The following is an 11,693-nucleotide window of genomic DNA, read 5'->3' on the forward strand; positions in this document are numbered from 1 at the left end:
ATAAATAGTGCATTCTATTTTTTAAATATTCTATTTTTAAAAAATCAACATTCCTAACAGTTATATAGAGGATGTTTGACTTCATAAATATTAACAGTAACATAAAACAGCAAGATCGCACACTAATATACAATTTATTTGAAGATTAATTTCTATGAAACCTTCAAAAGAATATTGTGAAAAACAAAATTTATATATTAGATTTTAAATAGTTTTAAAAATAAAAATATCCCCTTTAATTTTAAATACAGCTATTAGTCTCAAGAAACAGGGAATGGCCCCTAAATGGACAAGTCTTTCCCTTAAAGATTTACACAGTTTACTCCCTTCATATCTGTTGCAGAGACAGCAAGAGAGTACAACATTACTCAGTTTTTCATCCAGTTTTCTCTCAGCATCCCTTATCCCCCCTTCTAATCCCTCCCGGAAACCAAGCCAGGTCAGAGGGAATGAACTGAGTGCTGCTTATGAAGTTGAAATACCCAAATATAACATGGTGTCTGAAATATATGCAAATATATTTTGAAGACATTAATGTGTACATGCAAGATTTTGCTTTCTCTACATTTAAAAAAGAAATCCAACTTATATCCACCTGCCAAATTCAGCCACAGAATTGAAGTATGAGCTGAAATATGAGTTTATGCCCTTATGACTTTTACAAAAACTATAGAAAGCATAAAGTTTTTGAAATACCATTTTTGGAATGTGAGTGAATGCAATATCCAAAAGATATGCACCTGTAAACCTGACATACATGGTATTAAAAGTTTATGATGGTTCTAATACATATTGTTTGGGGGGGGGGGATAAGAACTTCAACAGAAGGAACCATGTTACAATCTTAAACCAAGAAGGAATTGTATTCATTGTATGACTACAGTAAAATAACTTGTAGCACAATATTGTATACACAAGTATCACTGAAACCAACCTCCCATTATCTGAGCAGGTTATATACATATTCTAATTGCAGCAGAGCAGATACAGGAATTGCAGAACAACGTTCAAGTCCAGTGGCACCTTTAAGACCAACATCATTTTATTCAAGGTATAAACTTTTGAGTGCATGCACACTTCTTCAGATATACAGAAATTGAAGTTATCAGTTCATACATATAAGTAGAAGATAAGCAGCAAATTAGCATACAGAATAATAAAGGTGTTTAACAAATGCAAGGGCCAAATCAAACTAAAACTTAGTTCATATGGTCACAATTTGTTGGGTTTAATTCCAGGGGGAAACATAGTGAAGGAATTAAATATATCAAAATCAGAGATTGATGGGCAGCTGTGCCCTTCTTAATTGTGGAACACTGAGATTAATTGAGATCTTGTTATTACACTCCATCCGTCTCCTCTCAAACAGAATTAACAATTTGCCAAGAGAGGAATGAAGATACTGATGGTTTTCAGAATGTGAATCATGGATCCCTGAGTCTACATGAATTACTCCTTGACCACTCTGAACTGAGAGTAGCCACCACAGACAACCTGAGTATAACAACACACAGGGTGCCAATGAATTCACATTTAAGTTGCACAAACATCACAGAAAACTAAGCCTGTTATTTTATGTGCTGTTGTTTTTAGGTGTGTACAAAATTTCAAACTACTGTTGTCCAAGACAATTTGCAAAGTTTCCCTTCTCTAAACCGAAAGTCTTTAAAAGACCATTTCTAACAAAGCTGCTGGTTTTGAGGGGGGGTGGGAATTTTACCCTCTCTTCAAGGAGTGCAGGGTATGTTAGCATACACACACACACACCCTTGCTTTAAGGGGAAGTTTGCAGGCAAGCACCCTTTGTCAAGGATATTATTGCCCTGCAATTGCATCTTTGTGCTGGAAATGTACAAATGGGTCAATTTCACCAAAGGCTGAAAAGCAATATCTGCACTCACTCAAAACACAGGAAAGCAGACTTTTAAGGCAGATGCCAAGCTTTCCAGGAGCCACCTGGATTCCTCAGATGACATCACTGTCAGCCTGCAGGGGTACATGGCCATTAACTTTTGTCTCCCTCCCTCAAAGACAATGACTATTTGCAGATCAATGGCACGCATAGGAATAGTTACTAATCTTATCACCCCTTAAGTGTTTCCTGGACCAGCTACAGGTTAGTGGGGATTCCTCTGGAGAAGAGCTGAGCTCGGCACAGGCAGAATTCCCAAACAGGATGACATGGAAAGGCAACCTGTGCAAGATTTGCAGCTGGAAGTGCCTGTGAAAGGCAGTCTGGGAACAGCTGCAGCTCCTTAGTCTGTCAGCTACAACAGATACCTGCAGAGTATTGCATGAAGCATTTTAGAAGTGAGCAGCAAACCAAAAGGCACAGCACATAGTTACTGGCCCATTGTCACCTGTTAGCAATGAATGAGTTTTCTCAGGATAAGAGATACCGTCTGTGCAAAGAACTATTTAAGGGTGGCTGGGACAGAAAACAGATGTGGATGCAACTGTGCATAGTGTTTGCTGCCACCCACCTTGCTTGATTCCTGCCTTGTTGGACTCCTGCCTGACTTAATGCATGGAAGTTCCTGGACTGGATCTGCTGAATTTTGATTCTTGGATTACACCCCCCTGACGGCTTTGCTCGGCTTTCTCTGAACCTGCTTTTTCTAGACCAGCACTGCCAGCATCCCCTGCTAGGACCTTCCAGCATGAGCGAGCACAACACGCTCCTTCCTTCTTGTCTCACCTATGGAATTCTGTTAGCCATGATTAACACACACACCTACCGTACCTAAACCCATTCTCTAATCCCAGGGTCATCAAGACACCATTTGAATTTTTGCCTAGTTTGGTCAATGTTTGTCTTTGTCCTCATCCTTTTGCCTGGGAAACTCATCAACCGTACACCCAGAGCAATCACAGGTATTATCTCTGACCTGAGAAACCTCCCGGACCTCGCCAAATGATTTGTCCACTCTGAACAAGAATATCACTTGTCTCCTGAATTTCTTTATGGCACATGCGATCACATCAAGTCCATTGTTTTAGGGGCTGCAGAGCCCAACCTTAGCCTCCAGACACATATTGGCATTTAAGGCACAGTGGATAGCACTCTGGATAGCCTGCATACACCAGCTCTGGTCACTTCTGTTGTTTCTTCTGGACTTCTACATGTCACAAAGCTATAGTCTCTCCCCCAGTTATATCCGCTGTCACACCATCTCATCTCTGTTTTTCGTCTTGTGCATGTGTTTAGTTTAAACTGCATGCAAGTGTGTTATTTTCATTTTAAAATCGCTTTTATTCTAAACTGGTCTCTGTGATTTTCTAAAAGAAGGACCATGATATACCCAAGTAGAAAATTCTGTTACCTCTCACACAAGCTAAATTCCCCATTCCAATTTAATTTGGGTAACAGGTGACGCAAGTGGTGATGATTGAGATACACCTACCAACACACTTTAGGGCCAAACAACATGTTACATTTAGCATATGATCCCAGCAAGGACTTTCATCCTTAACAGCTTAAACTCTCTATGCCAACTCAGTTTAGAAGTCAGTGGAGTGGGGGGGAGAGGCTCTTGCCTCCCCTTGGTGTGTTTTCCTAACCCTAAATGGGGAAAATATGCAAGCATTCAGTATATGTTCAGGTCTCCAACAGGGCAAGTAATACCCTCCTACAGCCATTCTGGGTTGGCAAAATGGCATGAGGGAAGCCCCTCTTCTCCCCCACCCATGATCCTGATTGGATTTGGGCCACAGTGGCAATTATAAACTTAGTTGCCACTGGGATCTCACTTCTCCTATAAGCATATATCCCCAAAGCAATCAAATTTACAATGTAATCTGTAGTTTGGACATCATTCAGTTAAAACTCATGGCTGAGCTGGGATGTGAACCATGGTAACCCTAGTCCAAGCCAAACTGTTTCTCACAATAGGCATCACTAGTTTAGACAGAGTAACTGGGATTAATATTAATCTTAATTAATGCTAATATGAACGAATTAATGAATAAGCCTCTGTGTTTTTTTTTCAGATGTGTATGAACTTGATTAATAATCAATGATACGGGTAAGTAATTTTAGACTTCAGACTGAATGGCATGTTTCTTACTGGAGATGTGGGGGAGAAAATTTTCCAGGGGTTATTTTCTTATGGGACAATCACCATTTCTATTAAATTCTTGTTTCTTAATATGAGTAAGACTAATGTCATCACCAACACAATATTAATCGAGCCTGGCAGTTTCCAAGTGTTAACATTTTTCAAGTGACTATGCCTAGGAATAGCGTGTTCGGGGGTAGTATGATAAAGCCACAAATGCATATATGAATCCAACTAAAAAAGCAAATTAGGAACTCACCAGATTTATTTTGATTTGAGCAGCACAGCTAAAGTTAAAATTTTCACTCCTATCACATGATGAAAGGCATATTGTAATCACCAATAAAATACAGAATAAAAAGTACAGCAGATTAAGAGTTACAGTGAAACTGAAGTATACCAGTGACTTCTGTGGAAGAAAAGTTTAAATTCTGCTGAAACGATGAGTAGAAATCATGTTCATGATAAGTCCATGGTCTATTTTGGGTCAACAAATTTAAACTATATAAACTATATAAACTATATAATGGTCATTTTTTTTGTGGGAAGTCCACATCATTGCTTATTGTAAAGAACCGAATAAATAGTCAACAACCTTTTCTTGTCTCACTACTCTGGCTTCACAAATTAGTGTCCTGATCCTATGATATCTACTCAGAAGCAAGTTCTCCTGGACCTAGTAGTGTTATTCCAGGAAAAGTATATGCATAGGTTTATAAACAACCAAGAAAACCTGACATCTGTAATCATGGGAAACTAGAGAAAAATAACCAACACAAAGGCAAAAAGACTTTGCCCCCACCTTACCACCCCCTTGGACTGCGGCAAAATGCAGAAACTACCCTACCCTCTCCTTAGCCATGGATGCAGGGGCAAGTGCTCCTTCACAGATCCTCTCTCTACTTCTTCTCATCTCCCATTTTCCTCCCTTACACTCTGCAAAGAAATCAGAGTCCAGTAGCATCTTTAAGACCAACAAAGATTTATTCAGGGCGTGAGTTTTTGAGTGCAAGTACTCTTCGTCAGCAGAGCCTCTTGTGGCGCAGAGTGGTAAGGCAGCCGTCTGACAGCTTTGCCCATGAGGCTGGGAGTTCAATCCCAGCAGCCGGCTCAAGGTTGACTCAGCCTTCCATCCTTCCGAGGTCGGTAAAATGAGTACCCAGCTTGCTGGGGGGTAAACGGTAATGACTGGGGAAGGCACTGGCAAACCACCCCGTATTGAGTCTGCCATGAAAACGCTGGAGGGCGTCACCCCAAGGGTCAGACATGACTCGGTGCTTGCACAGGGGATACCTTTACCTTTACCTTTACTCTTCGTCAGACTATGATTTTCTTACATGATGACAAGGAATATATAGCAAAAATCAATTCTGTTACATCAGTAGACTACAAAGAGTAAGTCTTACCCACCCAGGCCTGAATTCCACTTCTTCCATTCAGGATGTTCAGTTTACCTCAGCTGCCCACAACAGCACTATGAGAAAGTAAGTGGCTGCTGCTACCATATAGTAGCCACAGCTTGCATCTGGGGCACCTCTTGTTAAACCCATGAGCCGCATGCCAAGACTTCTGCCTCAAATGCCAGTCTTAACATTGCCACTGCTCATGTACAACATTCTCCTCCCTCTATATGATGCTGTGAATCTGAAAATGGAACTCCAATGATGATATACGGATATGGGTACTGGAACTAATTGAGGTGCATTTCCTTACCAGTAACTGCATGGTTAAGAATCCCAGTTTCTGGGAAGGGCACCAATCCAAATTTGGACTAATTAGAATGAGTTGAAAACTCCTGTCTGTGCATCAGGGGAGAATGTCAGGGATTGAACATGGGAATTTCAGCATGCAAAAAAACATGTGCTACTACATGAATGCTGATGAATTCCTCTCAGACAAGACACTATAGCTCCCTTCAAATATTTTAATTCACAATACAGTGATGGGGCAGATGATATAGCCCCATATCCATCTACCAATCTAGGGGATTCTCATCATTTATTGCTCTCCAGGTCACTCTTTTACCACCCAGCTCACCTGCAACACTTCAGCCTCAATTTGTCTAGCTCACACAGTAACAGTGTGCCGCTGGCCATAATCCCCATCATACACACACACACCAGCAGCTACCAACACCTGCTTGGTTCTCACAGTGAAGGCTCCCATTCTTTTTTCCGTATCATCTCCTTATCTCAAGAAACTCAAGTGCAGGCAAGCTGCTACTCTTTCCTTCTTCCTTTTCTTCCTACCAGCTGCAGAAATACCTCTCAGTCACTTTTGAGAGAAATGCTAAGAAAACCTCCAAACAGCCACTGATTCTCAGAGTACCCCATAAGTTACATTTCAATGGCTTTTTCATTCCTGGTTTGGATTTTTGTGTAATCTTGAGGTTCGCATAGGTTTGTACAAACATCCTCTCAGACTGTCCCTGCTCCCCCAGCATGTAGGTTTACTGATCCACACACACCAATGTCCAGGTCATTATTAGACAAATAATTGAGCTATCAATGTCACTGTTGTGCCACAGTAAATTTGTCACCCTCTATCAAAAAATTGTATACTTGATAGAGCTAGGCTTCTAGAATTTGTTACACTCAAAGTATGAGTTTTGCTATCAAAGTTAAATCTAGTTATTAAGAATACTTTGTACTTTCAGTACTATGGGGGAGAAATGTTTATTTCAGTATGATCAATCAGATCTTTTACTTTGAAGTAACAGTGATTTCAACTGAAATTATTTCCCCAAAACCATGTTTAGCACTGCGGTCTCAATTCAGACCCTTCCAGATTCACTTAGAAGTTTCCCTTCACCTGGGCAAACATGGTTAGGTTAAGATTATGACAGTATTAAAAGGTAAAATATCTGCACAAAAAATATCTGAAATGCATCAAGAACCATGTGAATCCTAGAGAGTTGTACATAGTTATACAGTTTCAAGATTCTGAATAGAAAGAATTGAGGGAGTTTCCCATTACATCTAAATCATTTAGCACTTTTTAAAAATCCAAACCCTGAATTATTTTACAACTACTTATATGAATAGCTTTCAAAAGCCACTAGTTCTCAAAAAATGTTCATTGTCTGCACTTTTTAAACTACCCAATTATATGACAATTAATCCTAATACTGTCATGCAAAATGATTCATCAGTTATTAATGCAGTTGAGCTTTCACTGTGGCTAAAGAATAAAATTTACCCATATAATTTAGGAAAATCTCTCTCTGACCTGAGTCAGACAATTATAGTTATTTAACAGCCTTGTGTTTTCAAACCATGCCTAAAGGCTAGCCTGGAAGTTATGTACATAATTCCACCAAACAAAGTCTGGTCCTGGCTTTGTTTGAGATTATATACAATCCTGAACATTTTAGGTGGGAATATATACCTGGACATAGTTATACATGTCTTGGTAATATCCAGATTGGACTACTATAGGAAGTTTTTGAACAGCCCCTAGAAACTACAATTTGGAAAGAGGGTAGTGATGAGCATTCCTATAGGGACTCACCAGAAAGAGTGTACAACCACAGCATTATATCAAGTCAGTGGTTGCCAGTTTCCAGGGGAAATCAAGTAACCCATTCAAAGCTATTAACTAGCCTGGGACTATGGTATCAAAACTTACTTATATGAACCCAGCCAGGGTTTGTGGAGCTCGCTCTGATACAGTCCACGCTCATGGCACAAAGAATAAGAGTTTTTAGCCACTCACCCAGACCATGACATTCTCTACTGCTGAAGCCTTACCTGGCCCACTTGCCCTTCACCTTCAGATACCGCATTAAAACAGATGGGGGGGGGAGGCTAGTTTTGTCTTAAGTGTTTATTTTTGTGTTAGCTGACTAGCAATTCTATCCTAACTAAAGTTACACCTTACAAAATCCACTGAACTCAGAAAAAGTATAGGTCTGCTTTGGGTGGAAGTATTAAAAATTACCACCATGGAAGGTATTTTATTCAGTTTTTAAATAACAATGGAAAAATTTAATTTAAACTAATGATTTAAATCAGCCTCTGTTGTGACGATTCAAATCATCTTGATTTAGCCCACAGTGAATTGGACAGTATAGGCATTTATTCCTTCCAGTTCTCAGCTACTAAAGTTACAGATAACAGATATGCAGACCAAATGATTTATTTAGAAGAAATGTCTGAGTTATTATTATATTATATATCAATCTTCCTTCCATTAGATCTAGCCCTTATTTTAATTGCAAAGGCTATTTACAGAATAACTTTTCCGATTTTGTTGATCAGATTAAATCCTAGATTCAGGTGAGTAGCCTTGCTAAATGCCACAAAACTGACATTAAAAATGGGCCCCTGAATCTTCTATTATTTCATAACTTCTAAAGCTGTACACAACTTTGCTGCTTATAATGTTGTCTGTGTATCTGAGGAAGTGTGATTGCATACAAAGTTTATACCTTGGATAAAACTTTGTCTTAAAGCTGCCTCAGACATTGGACTCAGATTAAATCCTAGACATTAATATAATAAATCACTATTTTTAAGAGCATCTTATGACTACTGTTGTAGAACTTAAACATCATACCATGATCACTTTCTGCATAATGGAATACCATGACCTACATACTGTGATGCTTATTAAAGTTGATTACAAGACCTAGACTTCAAATAATAACATGAATAATGTAGTAATTAATATGTTTTATAGTCTAATTTTTGTTATAACGAAACAGATGCTTAAAAGGCACCAGAAAAGCTCTTATATTTCAATGAACTTGTATATATGAGAACATCTTTTGCACACAGCAGAAATTTAACTTTATGGCAAGTATTTCAATAAATGCTTTAAAAACTAAAAAACACATTATATCACCTACAGCAGTGGTCCCCAACCCCCAGTCCGCACACCGGTACGTGGACCAGTCGGTACCGGGCCGCGGCTCCTCCTCGTTCTCCTCCCTGGCAGCTGCCTCAGGGGCTGCCCTGCCACTCTGCTGCCAGCTCACTTTTGGTGCTCTCCAGCAGCCACCATGGCTGATGCTCCCCCTTGGCATGGCACTGCACAGCTGCTGCTGGCAGCATCCCCCAGCGGGCGGCGGGAAGTCAGGGGCGCCGGCGGGAAAGCAAATGGAGCAGGGGCTTAGGCGGCGGTGACATTCCTTGGTAAAAGTCTACCCCCCCCAGGCCTCAGTAAAATTGTCAAGCATTGACTGGTCCCTAGTGATAAAAAGGTTGGAGACCACTGACCTACAGCACTTATAACCATTATCAACTCAAATGATTTCAGAGCTTTGTGTTGTACCAATCCAAACAAATGATTAATGAATTGTTTCCCTCAGTATGCTATCTCATACACCCTAAACGACTCTCAATAATACCTTATAATTTCTATACAAAAAGGAAGTTCACAAAACTGACATTAAAAATGGGCACCTGTACTATTATTTCGTAATTTCTTAAAACTCTGCAGAACTTATTTCTGATAATATTGTTTTTGTACTATTGACAAAGCATACAGAAACAGAAAAAACTCTAAGAACCATTTTCTGTGTGGCCAAATTCAGCTCCATTTGAGAAACAGCATAATTTATACACGCAGGACATGTATCCTATGTTAAACACAAACTTCATGTTAGTTTCCACAACAGCCATAATGGGAACAACCAGGTGTGCCCCCTCCCCCCACCCACCTACCTTTTCATTCTAAGTAAATCAGTGATCACTAAATGAAGACTCTACCCTCCCAAACCAACTCTTCTTCTTCCAATGAGGCAAGCTACAAACTTGGTGGCCATTTATGTTTTTGGGGAAAGGGGAGGTATTTGGGATTTTATGCAACCACTATATTTCCACTTGCAATTACTAGACATCTCATTAACACAGGAAACCCCACTCAGCAGCAATCAGGAGCTGGGTAGGATCTTGCACTGCCCACTGACCATTTTAAGATTCCAGCAGTTATCTTCTGCTCAGGGTGTTAAACCCCTCAGCTGGAAGGAGGGGCAGTGAAAGAACACTGCTCAAAGTCCTTCAAAAGCGGCACACACCAACTAGGAACTAAGCATAACTTAAAGAAACTGGTTGAGAGACACCAAGTGTAAGGGTCTCACAGAACATATGTCTGTGAACTGTGTACAAAAAGGATAAATTAAACATTATGTTGCCTTGTCAAAATGCTGCTTCTGTTTCTTAATTTTGTAGGAGGGAGCAACTTAATGATAATGATGCATAGCTGGTGGGTAGTAACAGATTTTTTTTTAAGTATAATAAGTGGATGAAGTCAGTCTGATACCTTCCCTAAGATTTTCAATTATTTCCTAATCTCTTTGAACTCTCAAATAAAAATCGGCCGCGTTGGCTTCCAGGCACACTGTAGTCCAATAACAGCAGGCTTTTCGCCGCCTCTTCCCTCTCATCTCCCTTCCCATAAAACAGCTCCAAGGCCAGGCCACACCTCTTCCATGCTCATTTTCCTAATCGGAGCATGTATGCAACAGGGGAGAGTTCAGGCGGCACGCTGGGAACTCCCAGGCACAGGCTGGTTGGACAAGCAAGCACACGCCTCACTCCGCAGCCGTGTCACTCGGGGTCGCCGCAGGGAAAGACCCTTGAGCGGCCTCCGTCTCCCGCCCCGCCGCTCAGCCCAGCCTAGCCCAGCCCCAGCCCCAGCCCAGCGCCCCCTTCCGCGACCCTCCTCACGCCCCTCTCCTCACCCGGGTCCTGCAAGGCCACCTCGCTGCCGGCAGAGGCGCTGGACGGGGATAAGCTGCCGCCAGAGGCCGGGGGAGGCTTCCAGCGGGTCCAGGGGTTCTCCTTGGGCGGGGGGGCCTCGACCACGGGCGGCTGGGGCCGCCCCCGGGACCACTTGTTGTGGGGGTCCTCCTCCTCCTCGTCCTCTTGCTGCTGCTGCTGCTGCTGCTGGCCCTCGCCGGCGCCGCTTTCGCCGGGCGCTTCGCTCCCGCCTGGGCCACAAGGGAAGAGGGGCTGCTCCGGGCGGTTCTCTTCAGGCGGCCGGGCCCCCCCCGTCTTCTCCGCTCCCCGCAGTGGTGGCTGGGGGGCGGCCGCGGACATGCCGAGCGGGGGCCTGGCCGCTCTCCTCCCCCGCCGCTCCCTGTGGGTCTGCCGTGGGGGAAGGAAGCAGGGAAGCGAGAGGGCCTCTAGGCCGAAGGTGTGGGGCGGATGAGCCGCCCCACGGGGGCTGAGGCTGGCGGGGAAGCAGCCCCCCCGCCCCGACAGCGGCCTCCGGGGGCGGTGTCACTCATTCACCACGCCGGGTGGTTCAACCGCCGCCGCCGCCCTGTGGCAAGCGGGCGGGCGGGCGGGCGGGCGGGCGGGGGGGGGGAGAGGGGGGAGGAAAGAAGCGAAGCGAGCGGGACGGTCACGCGCCGGGATCGCTGCGGGGTTCCGGGCGGAGAAGGAAGGGGAAGAGAATGAGGCACAGTTGAGCAGGCCGCCTGGCGTGGCCTCGCTCCGGCCGGCGAAGCTCCGCCACAGCTGTCGCGTGCGCGCACCCTCGGGCGGGGGGGGGGGCGGGGGCAGGGGGGGGAGAGTCCGGAGGCAGAGCCGGGAGAGGGGGGCGGGATGGAAGGAGGAGAAAAGCGGGCAGAAAGAAGATGGAGAAGAAGGACCGAGCCGTAACCGCGGCGAGCGAGAGGAGGAGCTT

The 11,693-nt window shown here is 43.3% G+C and overlaps 1 protein-coding gene across 2 annotated transcripts in view; it reads right to left on the bottom strand.

The window, feature by feature from the left end:
- Nucleotides 1–11,693, bottom strand: part of LARP1B (La ribonucleoprotein 1B) — a 51,210-nt gene extending 39,517 nt beyond the window's left edge. For both annotated transcript variants that reach the window (XM_077300328.1, XM_077300327.1), the window contains exon 1: nucleotides 10,744–11,693. In XM_077300328.1, coding sequence (XP_077156443.1) covers nucleotides 10,744–11,101 — 358 coding nt within the window. In that variant the 5' untranslated portion in view covers nucleotides 11,102–11,693. The remainder of the gene's footprint in view (nucleotides 1–10,743) is intronic.

This window comes from Paroedura picta, chromosome 10 (genome assembly GCF_049243985.1).
Source record: "Paroedura picta isolate Pp20150507F chromosome 10, Ppicta_v3.0, whole genome shotgun sequence".
In the NCBI taxonomy this organism is placed as follows: Eukaryota; Metazoa; Chordata; class Lepidosauria; order Squamata; family Gekkonidae; genus Paroedura; species Paroedura picta.